Source organism: Lolium perenne, chromosome 7 (assembly GCF_019359855.2).
Source record: "Lolium perenne isolate Kyuss_39 chromosome 7, Kyuss_2.0, whole genome shotgun sequence".
Taxonomy (NCBI): Eukaryota; Viridiplantae; Streptophyta; class Magnoliopsida; order Poales; family Poaceae; genus Lolium; species Lolium perenne.
The window spans coordinates 182,747,660-182,763,271 of NC_067250.2; the positions used below are offsets into that span (position 1 = coordinate 182,747,660).

At 41.8% G+C, this 15,612-nt stretch overlaps 1 protein-coding gene across 26 annotated transcripts; it reads right to left on the reverse strand.

Moving 5' to 3' along the window:
• Positions 1-1,034: 1,034 nt before the first annotated feature.
• LOC127314910 (uncharacterized) lies at positions 1,035-6,469 on the reverse strand. 26 transcript variants are annotated; one of them, XR_011748817.1, is made up of 12 exons: positions 6,100-6,469; positions 5,960-6,007; positions 5,642-5,819; positions 5,349-5,449; positions 4,984-5,084; positions 4,651-4,729; positions 4,020-4,076; positions 3,666-3,769; positions 3,204-3,266; positions 2,388-2,559; positions 1,552-1,670; positions 1,035-1,320 (listed from the first exon to the last, which is right to left on the reverse strand). XR_011748817.1 is itself a non-coding variant. In XM_071823560.1 (10 exons), the coding sequence occupies exons 6-10, from the start codon at positions 4,693-4,695 to the stop codon at positions 1,302-1,304; spliced, it is 339 nt and encodes a 112-aa protein (XP_071679661.1). In that variant the 5' UTR covers positions 4,696-4,744; positions 4,984-5,084; positions 5,349-5,449; positions 5,642-5,819; positions 5,960-6,007; positions 6,100-6,467; the 3' UTR covers positions 1,035-1,301. The 26 variants fall into 26 exon arrangements, 7 of the variants coding, with proteins under 7 accessions (XP_071679661.1, XP_071679662.1, XP_071679663.1 ...); XR_011748818.1 differs by having other exon boundaries at positions 3,199-3,266; XR_011748816.1 differs by lacking the exon at positions 2,388-2,559.
• Positions 6,470-15,612: the final 9,143 nt, after the last annotated feature.

The window sequence follows — 15,612 nt, forward strand, 5'->3', positions numbered from 1 at the left end:
TTAGAATAATTGTTTGAAAGTGTACGGTTACAGTTTTACCTTATAAAATACTCGTATAAGGGAATTTGGTGGCGACAGTGATCAGTTCATCTAGAGATCACACCAACAAGTCTGATTTTTAGCCGTCCTAAGGGTAGCTAGGGTATGGTCACTTTTTTCGAACTAGATTTAGATGTGCGCCGTGGCGCACGATCCCGTGAAAACCACGTCAATTTACATTTTGTATAACAGTAATAAAAATAAGTTGGGAAAATGAATAACATTTGTAAATTTGAATTGCCCAGTGTGAAGTCATTAGCTCATGAAGTTGAGCACAGAACTAACCATTCTGTGGTATAATGGAACCATATGCATACATGTGTAGGTTATGAAACCATATGCATACATGTGTAGCTTTCCATAACAGAAGTCACAATCTGTTTTTCACAACTACAAAATGCAATACTTTCATATTGAGGAAGTATATGTTAGAAAGATTTACAAAACTAACCTTATTTTTTTATTTTCCAATTCAGTGTCCAAAACATTTGAGTCACTCCAATAATTGTGATTATCCTAGTGAGTACTTAGAATATTTTGAGGTAAATAGCTGAAATTGAATGATAATTGGAGTCTTTGGTGACACCACACAGAATTGTTACAGGCAAAAGAAATGTTATAACAATATTGCAATAAAAGCAGAGTACTGTAAATCAGCAACAATATTTCACTTCGATATAGCATAACGTGAAATTCAATCTGATTGACACCGTCTAATTCCCACGTTCAGGTTTTGTCACTGACAAAAGTAAGATCCTGTGAATAAAGAAAAAGCTCAACATCACAATAGGCAAAGCCTACGCTGCATCCTTTTAGGCTCAAGACTAATAACAGCTTATCTCAGTGTGATGTATGTATCCATCTTCCACAAGTTTAAGTTTATACTTCTCATCTCATCCAAACTACTCTTGAATGCAGCGGAGAAACTCTGGACTGACCATATCTCTGGGTCACAAAACATAGCAGTACAAAGGTAAAAAGAACACTTGGCAAACTGAATTCTGCAATGTAATTTTAATTAAACTGCAAAAGTCCTACAGCTCTTTTACATCTCCTGTAAAAAGAGCCAACAAAATAAGGAGAGAAAAACGGAGGCATCTTCCATATTGTTGTTCTGTTACTGACTAAGTGGACACTGGAGACACACAAGAAACTCAACATCGGTGACAAGAGACTTCGGTTCATGGTTGCTGAAAGAGACTCTTGCAAGTGGTGTGATTGATGTTGGGGAATCACACAAGTTCATCGCAACACAAAATCCCTCACCATCCGTAGTCTTGTCTAGTTGTATGAAAAATAAAATGGGGAGCATCAGATAGGACGAACATAGATTTCAAGTAGTATACCATAGTACAGACATTGATAGCATGCTAGCAAATTTAGTGATCATGTGCAGCAAGAAACAAGGCATATAAATTGAGCAGCCATCTTTTTTGCTTTGGCCAATATACCAGATGTATCCTCTGATAGGATAAAACCACAGAATAATCATAGTACAAGACAGAAACTTACGAGCACTGCAAGTGAATATTCAAACAACGTGGATTCTCCTCGCTTGGGAAGATCATCACAGAGCCTTCTATGATTTGATCATGTGTCACCTCTATAGGACCAGAGGAGTAAAATATAGTCTGCAAAAAGAAGAGCATATTACATCAAAAGGGCACTGGGAAATAAAGAAGTGAACTGTTTTACTGAGTAAAGGTTAGTCTTCAGAAATCAGAACAAGGTGCCAATGTGTTTGCTCATCTTCGGGAGTTGTGGACAGCACAACTGTGGCATCTGATCCTTGAATTATTTTATTACGGATGTATCACGTGGGTTTGAATGGATAATATCAAGTGGGTTTGAATTTGACGATAGATTTTGAGAAGATTCTAGAGGCCTATACAGGGTCTTCCAGGACTGGGGTTCTTCCAGATTTTTTTGCCTTGCACCCTCCAGTTTTACCATTACATACTATCTTTCCTGACTGTTGTCCTGCTACCTCTGCTGCTACACTTGTATTTCAGCTCAGTTCTTACTTACAGTTGTGATTGATATGAATGATTCTTTGTTGGGAATTGTGATATGATAAGTTGATGACGCATCCTAATGGAAAGTAACTGGTGTCTCGTTGTTACACTTAGGATGGCGTCGATAAGTAAATAGGTGAGAGTACCGATCTCCGCCTATAGGGCATCTACGACATGAAAATCCTGAACCAAAAAGTCGATTTACAAATCAAGAGCTAGCTATTGTTGTAAGTTGTGACAACACAATACAAAAAGGAGAAAAGGTAGAAAGAGGCCATGCATGTAAGGTGTAAATCAAGAATAGTTAATGACTAAAGGTCGTAAGGGCCTCACTTTTTGTCAGAGATTGATGACCTAAGGGGCCAGCTGTAAGTGAATTATCAATGGTTCTGGCATCAGAAGTATCATGTATCCCAGATCTTTCTGCTCCCTCTCTTCTATCCTATTGCAGTCCCAGAGCTCTTCCTATCACTCTAATCTTTCATGAAAATCCTCACTCTAATGGCTGGAACAAAAAGGTAATACGCATATTATTCTAGCTCCATATTTGCAATAAAATTATTTCATGAGCACAATGTAATGCATGTTTACTGGACAAATTCTTTTTTTACCTCAAATCTGGATACAAGCTAGAGGGCATCTGAAAATTACTTGCAAGTGTACGCTAATTTTGGGTCCTCGGATTCAGTTATTCAAGCAAGAAAAATTTTAAGTGCATGTATACTCCCATGCATAACAATAGAATGAGTCTGCTATTTTCTTATTTAGACAAGAACGCAATAACATGATTGCAAATATAGCACTCTAACTTCGGAATAGTTGCGACTGTAGTTTTAGAGACGAAAAAATTGAACTGTTCAGTTAGCAGTCAGAAGCTTTGCTAGGAGTAGGAACAATTGGTAGTGACCACCTGAGCCTTGTGCTACATTAACTTCTATATTGAACAATTAGCAGCCAGCAAAAAAATCAGTCAAATAACCAATTTAGATAGGTAAGTGTAAAAACAAATGTAGTCAAACAGAAACCTAACTCTTATTGAATGCAAGAACCTTTACATCTCTGCTAAATCTAAGTATTAAAAATGTGAACAACATGCTTGGAATTTTGTTGGCAACATGGTGGAGAAGGGCTGGTGGATGGTCACCTCACCTCGTCACTGTCATTAGGTAGAAGAAAGGTGTGGCTTAAACTCCCAGCTCAGCATGTCCATTGGTAGGAACCACAACATGCATGCAATCCAAAAAAGAGTAAAAATAAAAGCATGGAAAGAAGATAAATGTTGATTTACCAGAACATGATTTGATCCCAAATGCAAGTAAACATAATGTTGAATATTTTATCAATTCTTTTATTGAAGGATTTTTTTGTAAAATACAAAAGCACTAAGGATTTAGTGACTAAACCTGGTACTCTTCTTTATCAGCTCTTATTTATCTTCCCTGCATGTCTATGAAGTTGCCATTGGTTTGAAAATGTACAACTCTAATATTAACCATATTAGATACAAGGTAAAATGGTTACGATGGTAGGATTAGTAAATATGAAATTAGTTTTTGCGAATTTCAAATGTATTATTACTTGATCTAGTGCACTCCCATGTTTTGTTCTCACCTGAATAATTTTATCCACAGGTTCTGCAGAAATTCTGGGACCTCCAGTCCTCCAAGTTCTTCCCGCGGGCTGCCCAGAAGCTGGGTCGTCCCTGTTTGTCTGTTCTGGCAAAGCGATCTTGTTGTTAGAAGTAAAACGGATATGGGTTTCAGTATCAATATGTTTCACACTTTGCTATTTGCCAAGCTTTGAGCAGACGATTTTGAAGAGGCAAAATCACAATGAGTTAAGTGTTTGCCTTGATACAAGTTCAGTAAAAAGGGTATGTTTTGCAGGATATATTATTTTATATGATCAATTTATGTTGCACAAGCATCTCAGTAATATAAGAGATGTTCTAAAACATAGAATCACCTGCATGAATATAGCTATTTGTACCACCCCTGGAGAAACACCCATGCAACAGGGAACCTACGAAATGGTCGAAACCTACAGAATATCAGAAGTTTATAAATAAGTTAATTTAGAATGATGTATTTATTTTCATAAAAAAGGCAGTCACAAAGGAGCTGGATCCTAAGAAAAGAGTTGAGCAATCGTGCTTCTTTGGATAAATAATAGTAGTAGACATAAGAAGATATAGCCACCCACTAACTCAACATACAAGAAGCAACAGAATACAAAGGCCCACCAGGCTGAAACACACTATGTTAAAGGACTAACATGCAACAGATCATGATTCCTATCACTCAAGCATCAATATAAAAATGATCAAAGGGGATGAGAATATATTGTTGAAATAATGCAAGAAAAAGGTAGTTTACAAAGCTAACACGGCAATAATGGAAAAACGTTTGTTTCACTTGTTGATTGGTTCTAAAGGAAAGATGATAGTGGTTGTTAAAGAAAATTAATCCAGAGACATATGAAACCTAATATGCATAGCTTCTTGCATTCTATGCATACGAGTCACGATGGAATGCAATTGTGGTCAAGGGATTTCAAAGCCTATGTAGAGGAAATCTAGGATTCATGTGTTTCTTACCAAGCTGATAAATAAGAAGAACCTTCCATCTGTGGCATCCGCCATGCCACCAGTTTCATGTGCTATTGATCAGCAACTCCTGCACCAGTATGCACTATAAGCGATGTAATTAAGCATTCTGTATCAAAAGAGGAGTATAAATAATTAAACAATATAGTTTGCATGTATATGTGTCATAACACATCAATCCTTTCAAAGAAACCACATGACCAAAGGCAATAGATTTCACCACAAAATAAGATGACATGCATTTGGTCCTCTTAATTTCTACACAAAAAAATTTAACACGCTAACAAAAGGAAAGTTCAGAGAAACGGATGGTCAGAGACAAACCTCAATCCAGTTGAAAAAGTATGGTGAATAAGGCTTAGAAGCTCTGTGCTGCAATTGATAAAGGCCCCCGTAATGAAACACCTAACTCGGTAGCCAACATTCTGCAAGCCAAAGAAAAACCAGAGTTTCTAAATCTCCAGCGCTACTTTAAAGGAAATGAGGTTTCAAGAATAAATTAGGGAACAAACTGCCATAATATGCCAATATAATCAAATCTAATTAACCGGATAGAAGGAAATTCAAGTGGTAGAAAATAGTGACATAACTACGGATGAGATCTGAACTCACCATCTTAATTTCTACACAATTTTTTTTAGCACGCTAACAAAAGGAAATCTCAGAGAAGCGGATGGTCAGAGACAAACCTCAGTCCAGTAGAAAAAAGATGGTGAATAAGGCTTAGAAGCTTTGTGCTGCAATTGATAAAGGTCCCTGTAACGAAGCACCTAACTTGGTAGCCAACACCCTACAAGCCAAAAGAAAAACCAGAGCTTCTAAATCTCCATCGTTACTTTAAAAAAATGAGGTTTCAAGAATAAATTAGGGAAGAAACTGCCATAATATGTCAATATAATAAAATCTAATTAACCGGACATAAGGAAATTTAAGTGGTAGAAAATAGTGGCATAACTACCGATGAGATCTGAACTCAGTATACCTTCTGACATGATTCATACAAAAAAAAAGTATTCTCAGAGCGCCGTGTATTCCACAGGTCTTCCTAGGATCAATCACACACCAATCAAGCAGAAAAGCAATTGTTGCTGAGATGTGGGATGTCAGAGTCACATGACACGCATCTGGCTTCACATCTCTGTCTCCTCCACCCTCATCTCCTTAAATAGTACATAGTACATATATTAATATTAGTTAGGATTTTCATCAAACACCCTATTAGCATAGATAAAATCAGATCTGTGCAAAAGAAGATAATATTTTTTGGGTGTTCAGAGTTCAAGCAGAGGTGAGATTTTACCTCAGCCTCGAGGATGGAGAGAAGACGGACAAGTGCTCTCCAGAATTCCTATGTATGAGAGAGAGATAAAGGGAGCATGTAGGTACCAGAGAAAGATGAGGACGGCGGAGGTCTGGCCAGTGTACTGCTGGATGACGTACCTGAGAAAGATAAGATGGATGAGGGCTGGATGGTGCACCGTTGGATGGGTTGGAGGAGCCCAGGAATTTGTGCTGCTGGCCAATGTACTCCTTGAAGAACTCGAGCAAGCACATCGCGTTGACGACCTCATCCTCCAGCGCTGCAGCTCCGTTCTTTTGTCGATGGCCAACATCGCGTCAGTTGGCAGCAACTCCCGCAACTCCCGCATCGCCTTGATGTCTTCGCCCGTGGAGAAGCCTCTTCCCGGTGGAGTTGGCCAGCCCCATCCGATTTTGCTGGCTAGAGAAGCCGAGGCGGCGGAGGCACGAAATATGGGGCTGGCGGCGCAACGGATTGGATGAGGAGGAGGAAGCCAGGAGGGGAAGAACCAGGGTGAATTGGAAATCTCTAGTCTACCCCTGCTAGTGGAGATATTTCCACGGGCGGGTAGCACGGCTGACCGGACAAGATCTCACCCGCAGTGGCCGACAGGTGGGCCCAGGAGACTTTGGGGCCCACGAGCAGACTGGTGTGGGTAGTACACAGCTGTTACATGACTTTACCTAGCAGGGAGAAACGCCCAGGCGCACGCAACCAACCACGACGCTCCCTGGACCACAGCACGCCTGACCAAGACAATTCTCACCCGCGGCGGCTGACGAGCGGGCCGGGGCGATGGTGGGGCCTGAAAGCAGCCTAAGGCGGGTAGCACACGTCCGCTGCATGAATCTATCTAGCTTGGCAAACGCCCACATGCACGGCAGAGCCAACCAGAAGGCTCGCTCTCAACCAAAATGAACAACCCAGATTACCCAGATGTGAAAATCGGACGGTGGAGAAGTGAGAATCCTTGTGAGACCCCCTATGGGGGGCATCGTTTATACCTTTAGATACGGGACATAGCCAGGCATCAATCGGTGCACACAACATTTGTATTAAAGAGTTCAATATTCAGCTTATTATATCAGATGTACTACATAAAGTTGAAACATGTACCAACCATCGAAAAAAATGTATATAGAAACTATAGATCTTATAGTCTATTAATATGCTGCCAACCAACATATGCTCAACTGCTGTCAGCGAACAGTTGCATCTAGTAGACATAAGCTCTCACTGATTTGGTAGGGGAGAAAGAAGCACAACTGAATCCAATGAGTGTCTGTGTAGATAAGCTACAAAATATATGAAAGTTTTGATTTTTTTAAGACAATATTGTTCCTGCAATTACATATCGAGCATCAGAAAGCTGCAACTGTTGGTCAAAGCGGGAACGTGTCGATGAACATCTGCCAGCGCTTCCACGATCACTGGCTAGGTTGGATCTAGACGGTCGGTAGAATCCGGCACCGCCGCGTCCGAGAAGAATACGACCTCCCCGGTAAACTATTGTTTGCGTCGGCTAGGGAGGTGCGAATATTAGGGCAGTGCGGTGGTGGAGCTTGTGCAACAACACTTGGGCTTAGGGATGGGGCGGCTAGGGTTTGAGGAGAGAGGGGTGACGTGGGCACGACCCGTTGGGTAGCCACAGGGTGGGGTGTTGGAAAATTAGGCACAATTTCCGTGATTAATTCCAGAATATTAAGCATGACGACAGTAACTACTAACATGTGAAACTCAAACATACTAGATGCAGTGATCAACATGAACAGTAGTAGAGCAAACAGTACAACATCCATCGCTAAACAGATCGAGATATGTCGCACGTACCGATCTGGTGGAGGTGGCGGTGGAGGTGTAGCAGACGATGTCGCGGCAGTAACGTTGTTGATGACAACGTTGTTGACGACGGGGATGACGGGTCGAAGTAGACGGCGTTGAAGACGACGGTAGGCAGCACCGCCCGACTTGGATGGAAGGCGACCCGTGATGAAGAGCTTGAGCAGTCGCGCAGAGCGCTTCCCAAAAACCTAATTCGCCCTCTCCCGTACAGGATCGCAAGGACGAGTGGTTCTGGAGACCTGCTCTCCCGTTCGCCGATGCACGTCGGCGAGCGGGATGGAGTACGCTACGATGGCGGCGCAAGCAGAGAGAGGTGGAAACCATAACTCGTGTATTCAGTATATTTCTGCGGTAGCCGGGCAAGAGAATATATAGGCTCGGGAAACCCTAGGCAACGTGGGCCACGCTCACGTCGCACGAACGTTTCGAGTCGGTTACAGATAGCCCACGATCCGGGAGCGACCCGAACCGACTAAAGTAAGGAAAGTCTCGGCTCGAGGCTCAATCCACTCACCACGAGCGCGGCGCGCGCGCGCGTCGCGTCGCGGCGCGTCGTGTCGTGTCGAGACGAGCGAGCGAGGAGGAGGAGGAGCGCGCGCGTGTAGCACTCCTATTCTCACTCACTTACTAGTGGTGGAACAACCCACCTTATAAGGTGGTCTAACTTCCTCCCAACTTTCCATGTGGGACTAAACTTCCCACCTCTTGCCACTCCCTAGTGAGCTGTCACCAACTTGGGCTCAAACTCACAAGGCTTCCACTATGTGGGCTTTGAGATTTATAGGAAAATCTGAAATCTAGTATGGGCCACTAAGTGTAGGCCCAATATTTCAACAATCCCCCACCAGATCTCAAATCCCCATTTAGAGATTTACCAATACTCGCTGCTTGTTTATATACCAGTGTTTTAGCGGAGACTGTTAAGTTGAACTTCCGCCTAGAACCTTAAGCTACATCCATTCACACTTGAACAATGGACTAAGCCTTGAATTGCAAGTTTTGCGTGAACAGGGTTTCACTCAAAGTCATGACCAGTACATGGCTGCCAGTAGCCTACCCCGCGGGTGAAGCATATGCGTCATAATTCGTGGTCTCTTCATGAGTTTACTAGAGATCACCCAAAATCTCATAGATTGCGACGTTTAACAATCGGACTCATATAGGTGTGTTATTTCAAGAATGCTCTGTAGGACAGCATCTTTGCTAATATAGCCAACATAAACACATTAAGGCTTGTTGCCAACCTGCCTTACAGCAATTGAGAGTTGTGCATCTTCACATAGAGAGGGTTACATAATACTCTCCTCAATTAAACCACTAGTTTGTTCTTCCCAGGTCCTAATTCACGGGATCTCCGATCACAAAGGTTGGGTTACCACTATGGTGTAACATCAACGGGTCTCAAACCCATCTCCCTCGATGCACTTTCTATCACATTACATGATAGTTCCTTTGTAAAGGGATCTGCCAGGTTTTTGTCTGTTTGAATATATGTAACAGTTATTACTCCGGAGTTTCGCAATTTCCTGACAGACTTTAACCGTCTCTTGACGTGTCTTGATGACTTCGCGTTATCCTTAGAATTTTTCACTTTGACAATTACAGTTTGATTGTCACAATTCAAAAGGATTGCCGGAACAGGTTTTTCAACCACAGGCAAGTCCATCAAGAGCTCACGCAACCATTCTGATTCAACAGTGGTTGTGTCTAAAGTAGTAAGTTCTGCTTCCATAGTTGACCTCGTCAATATGGTTTGCTTGCAAGATCTCCATGACACTGCGCCACCTCCAAAGGTAAATACATACCCACTTGTGGCGTACAGATCAGCTACATCTGAGATCCAATTCGAATCACTATATCCTTCAAGCACAGCTGGGTGCCCTGAATAGTGAATCCCATAACTCATTGTACCACATAGGTAGCGCATGACCCTATCAAGTGCATGCCAATGATCAGTACCCGGGTTTGACATGAACCTACTAAACTTGCTAACAGCAAAAGAGATGTCGGGTCTAGTCGCGCTCGCTAAGTACATGAGTGAGCCAACGATCTGAGAATATCTCAATTTATCTATGGCAATCCTCCGGTTCTTGCGTAGTGTTACACTGGGATCATAAGGTGTTGGAGAAGACTTGCTATCAATATAGCCGAACCGGCTCAAGATCTTCTCAACATAATGGGATTGCGTTAGAGTAATCCCACTCTCGTTCTTAATCAGCTTGATGTTCAGAATCACATCAGCTTCTCCCAGATCTTTCATATCAAAGCTCTTTGACAAGAAAGACTTGACCTCGTGTATTACTCTCATGTTTGTACCAAAGATCAGAATATCATCCACATACAAACATAGTATAACACCTTCGCCCCACCATGGCGATAGTAAACACACTTGTCACCCTCATTGACAACAAAGCCTACGAAGTTAAAGTTCACAAACTTCTCATGCCATTGCTTAGGTGCTTGTTTCAGGCCATATAAAGATTTCAGCAACTTGCACACCTTTCTTTCTTCACCTTTTACTACAAACCCATCAGGCTGATCCATATAGATTTCCTCTTCCAACTCTCCATTAAGGAAAGCTGTCTTTACGTCCATTTGATGAACGATAAGACCATAGGAGGCAGCCATGGATAGTAGTACTCGAATGGTGGTAAGTCTAGCGACAGGTGAATAGGTGTCAAAGTAATCTTCGCCTTCTCTCTGTGTGTAGCCTTTCGCTACAAGCCGCGCCTTATACTTTTCAATAGTACCATCAGGTCTTAGCTTCTTCTTGAACACCCATTTGCAGCCCACAGGCTTGCATCCATGGGGTCGTTCTGATAGCTCCCAAGTTCCATTAGAAAGAATCGAGTCCATCTCGTTATGGACAGCTTCTTTCCGATCATCTGCATCCGGAGATGCATATGCCTCTGCAATGGACGTGGGAGTATCATCCACAAGGTACACAATGAAATCATCACCAAAGGATTTTTCAATCCTTCGTCTCTTGCTCCGTTTAGGAGCTTCATTGTCATCCTTCTCAGTAACATTCTCATGTGATTGTTCAAAATACTCATTAGATGTACTGGACTCAGAATTATCTCGGTAGAAATTCTAGCAATGCTATGCATATCTTTCATAGGAAACATATTCTCAAAAATGTTGCATCACGAGATTCCATAATAGTATCAACATGCATATCGTGTACCTCGTATTGAACTACTAAAAATCTATATCCTACACTCCGAGGAGCATAACCTAGAAAGATACAATCCACTGTCTTTGGTCCAAGTTTGCGCTTCTTAGTAATTGGAATATTGACTTTCGCCAAACATCCCCATGTGCGCAAATACGAAAGTGATGGTTTTCTCCCAGCCCACTCCTCGTAAGGGGTTTTATCTTTATTCTTGTTAGGAACTCTATTCAGGACATGACATGAAGTCAACAAAGCCTCCCCCACCATGCCTTTGATAAACCAGCAGTGGCTAACATGGAATTCACCAAGTCAGTCAGCGTGCGGTTTTTCCTCTCGGCAACCCCGTTTGATTGGGGTGAATAGGGAGGCGTCCTCTCATGAATAATGCCATGTTCCTCATAGAATTCATCAAAGATTTTAGGAAAATATTCGCCACCAGGATCCGACCTAAGACGCTTGATCTTTCTCTCTAGTTGATTTTCAACTTCAGCCTTATAAATTTTAAAATAGTCTAAAGCTTCATCTTTAGTTCGCAACAAATAAACATAGCAAAATCTAGTCGCATCATCAATCAATGTCATGAAATATCTCTTTCCACCTTTTGTCAACACACCATTCATCTCGCATAGATCAGAATGTATGAGTTCTAGAGGTGCCAGGTTTCTCTCCTCGGCCGCCTTGTGAGGCTTCCGAGGTTGCTTTGATTGCACACAACTATGGCACTTAGAACCTTTGGCAATGGTGAAATTCGGAATTAAACTTAAACTGGATAGCCGAGACATTAAACCAAAATTAATGTGACATAAACGAGAATGCCAAACACTGGTATCATCACTAACATTGCCACATATATGGTTCACAGACTTATTACTAAAATCAGAAAGCGAAAAGCGGAACAAGCCTCCGCACTCATAGCCTTTACCAATAAATTGTCCAAACTTGGAAACAACTACTTTATTCGACTCTAAAACAACCTTAAACCCATCTCTGCATAGAAGGGAGCCGCTAACGAGATTCTTGTTCATAGTAGGGACATGCTGCACGTTCCTCAGCTGCACGATCTTCCCCGAAGTGAACTTCAGATCTACCGTGCCAACACCACGAACAGAAGCATGTGACCCATTCCCCATCAAGACGGAAGAATCCCGGGCGACCTGGTAAGAAGTGAACATGGATATGTCAGCACACACATGAACATTAGCACCTGTATCAATCCACCAACATGGAGATTGAAATACTGAAAGAACAGTAAAGAGATTACCGTACCCATTGATACGTCTCCGACGTATCGATAATTTCTTATGTTCCATGCCACATTATTGATGTTATCTACATGTTTTATGCACACTTTATGTCATATTCGTGCATTTTCTGGAACTAACCTATTAACAAGATGCCGAAGTGCCAGTTCCTGTTTTCTGCTGTTTTTGGTTTCAGAAATCCTAGTAACGAAATATTCTCGGAATCGGACGAAATCAACGCCCAGGTTCCTATTTTACCCGGAAGCATCCAGAACACACGAGAGCCACCAGGGAGGGGGCACAGGCCACCCAAACCCTAGGCCGGCGCGGCCAGGGGGGGCCCGCGCCACCCTATGGTGTGGGCACCCCTTCGACCCTCCTGCGCCGCCTCTTCGCCTATATAAAGCCCCTGGATCGAAAACCCTGATACGATTGGCGAAAACCACAGAAACCTTCCAGAGCCGCCGCCATCGCGAGGCCAAGATCTGGGGGACAGGAGTCTCTGTTCCGGCACCCTGCCGGAGCGGGGAAGTGCCCCCGGAAGGCTTCTCCATCGACACCGCTGCCATCTCCACCGCCATCTTCATCACCGCTGCTGCTCCCATGAGGAGGGAGTAGTTCTCCATCGAGGCTCGGGGCTGTACCGGTAGCTATGTGGTTAATCTCTCTCCTATGTACCTCAATACAATGATCTCATGAGCTGCTTTACATGATTGAGATTCATATGAGTTTTGTATCACAATTTATCTATGTGCTACTCTAGCAATGTTATTAAAGTAGTTCTATTCCTCCTGCACGTGTGTAAAGGTGACAGTGTGTGCACCGTGTTAGTACTTGGTTTATGCTATGATCATGATCTCTTGTAGATTGCGAAGTTAACTATTGCTATGATAATATTGATGTGATCTATTCCTCCTACATATGCATGAAGGTGACAGTGTGCATGCTATGCTAGTACTTGGTTTAGTCTTTTGATCTATCTTACACTATAAGGTTACTTAAACATGAGCATTATTGTGGAGCTTGTTAACTCCGGCATTGAGGGTTCGTGTAATCCTACGCAATGTGTTCATCATCCAACAAAAGTGTAGAGTATGCATTTATCTATTCTGTTATGTGATCAATATTGAGAGTGTCCACTAGTGAAAGTGTAATCCCTAGGCCTTGTTCCTAAATACTGCTGCGTTACTACTGCTTGTTTACTGTTTCTTTTATCGTTACTACTTTGCAATACTACCACCATCAACTACACGCCCGACAAGCTATTTTTAAGCACCGTTGCTCTTGCTCATACTTATTCATACCACCGTATTTGACTATCTCTTCGCCGAACTAGTGCACCTATTAGGTGTGTTGGGGACACAAGAGACTTCTTGCTTTGTGGTTGCAGGGTTGCATGAGAGGGATATCTTTGACCTCTTCCTCCCTGAGTTCGATAAACCTTGGGTGATCCACTTGAGGGAAAACTTGCTGCTGTTCTACAAACCTCTGCTCTTGGAGGCCCAACACTGTCTACAGGAAAGGAGGCGGAACGTAGACATCAAGCACTTTTCTGGCGCCGTTGCCGGGGAGGAAAGGTAAAAGGTACTCACACTCCGGACCTCGGCTACCAAGCTATTTTCCGCCATTGTAAGTACTCGAAGCTATTTCCTTTAGATCCTGCAATTGCAACTTTTTGTTTCTTGTTTACACTAGCTAGGCATAATGGAAAACAACAAAAAAATTGGTGAGCTTTTGAATCTTTTTCCTGATTTAGAATTGTTTGATGCGAAAATTAAAAAACCTATGGAACCTTATTTGCATGTTAGTAGCGATGTTATTAGTATGAATGCAATTACTGCTAATGCTATGGAGAAGTCTAAGCTTGGGGAAGCTAGTTTTTGTGATCTTTTTAGCTTCCCATCTTTAGGGGAGAAAATTTGTTACGATAATGCTTTATCTCCCATATGCGATAACTCTAATGATGCTTCTGATATTTTGAATCCACCTGCTGAAAGTATTCCGTATAAAATACCTATGAAAATTATTGAACGTGTTATGGACAATCACTATAAAGGGGATGGAACTGTCCATCCTAGAGATCATTTCTTGTTTTTGCACGAATTATGCGGGTTATTCAAGTGTGCAGTATCTCTATGGATGAAGTGAAGAAGAAGCTATTCTCCGTTTATTTATGCGGTAAAGCGGCGCATTGGTATAAATTGTTGGAGAATAGGCATTCTCTTGGTTGGGAGGAAATTGCATCTCTCTTTTATTCTAAATATTATCCTCCTCATGAAGTGCATATTGATAGGAATTATATTTATAACTTTTATCCTCGTGATGGAGAGAGTATTTCTCAAGCGTGGGGGAGATTGAAGTCACTAATGCTCAAATGTCCCATTCATGAGCTCCCCCGTAATGTTATTGTTAATAATTTTTATGCGAGGCTTTCAGACAACACAAGGACTATACGGACGCGTGTTCGGAGGGATCTTTCACAAGCAAGGAGGTTGAAGCTAGGTGGGATCTTCTTGATCGGATTGAGGACAACGCTGAAGGATGGGAGAACGACAAAGGTAAAGAGTCAGGTATAAATTATGATTATGAATGCATTGAAGCTTTTATGGATACCGATAAATTTCGAAATATGAGTGCTACTTATGGTCTTGACTCTCAAGTTGCTGCAAATCTTTATAAATCCTTTGCTTCTCATTTTGAATTGCCTAAGAAGAATTTTGATAAGTATCATGAACCTTTTAAAGAGGCTTGCATGAAGAATGAAATTGTTGTTAATTATTGCAATAAGCATGCTCAAATTCCTAAGAACGCTATTTCTTATAAGCATGTTAATTTTTGTGGAATACATAGACCTTGTGGAATTAATCAAGCCAAAGATGAATATTGCATCCATCATACTAATGAAAAAACTAGAAAGTGGGCTAGGACTCTAGATGATCTTGGTAAAAAAGTTTGTGCCCTCTATCCTTTTATTTGTGAAGTTTGCCATGAAGTGGGTCATTTTAATTTTCAATGCTCCTCCAATGATAATTTGAACCCAATGAGTGCTGCAAATTTGTATTGTGATGATGAAATTACTCCTAATCAGCATGATGAACTCACTTTATTTGTGTGGTGTGAAGAGTTATCAAGGAAAATTTCTTTGTTAAATATTAATGATCTTGATATTGATGATGTCCTGCATGGGTGTTTTTCTTATTGCATTGATAATAGCCATACAAATACTTACATACAAAATATTTTAGAAGATGACACCTTGCCAAAATATGATAGGACCGCTGTGTGTTTTCAACTAATTAATGAAAAGGAGGGATCCTCCCAAGTTTCTTCTATTGTTTCTGAAAGTAAATCAGGTTATGCGGACAAGACACCCTTCAAGCCTCTTCCTCCTAAAG

Bases quoted from the DNA above. Each gene is read 5' to 3' on its own strand.
- LOC127314910 (XM_071823560.1), bottom strand. From the start codon at position 4,695: ATGGCGGATGCCACAGATGGAAGGTTCTTCTTATTTATCAGCTTG. The intron at 3,765-4,019 runs GTGATTCTATGT...TTGCCAGAACAG, and splicing joins AAATAGCTATATTCATGCAG to ACAAACAGGGACGACCCAGC. The intron at 1,671-3,665 runs GTGAGAACAAAA...TTCTTTTTGCAG, and splicing joins CTGTGGATAAAATTATTCAG to ACTATATTTTACTCCTCTGG.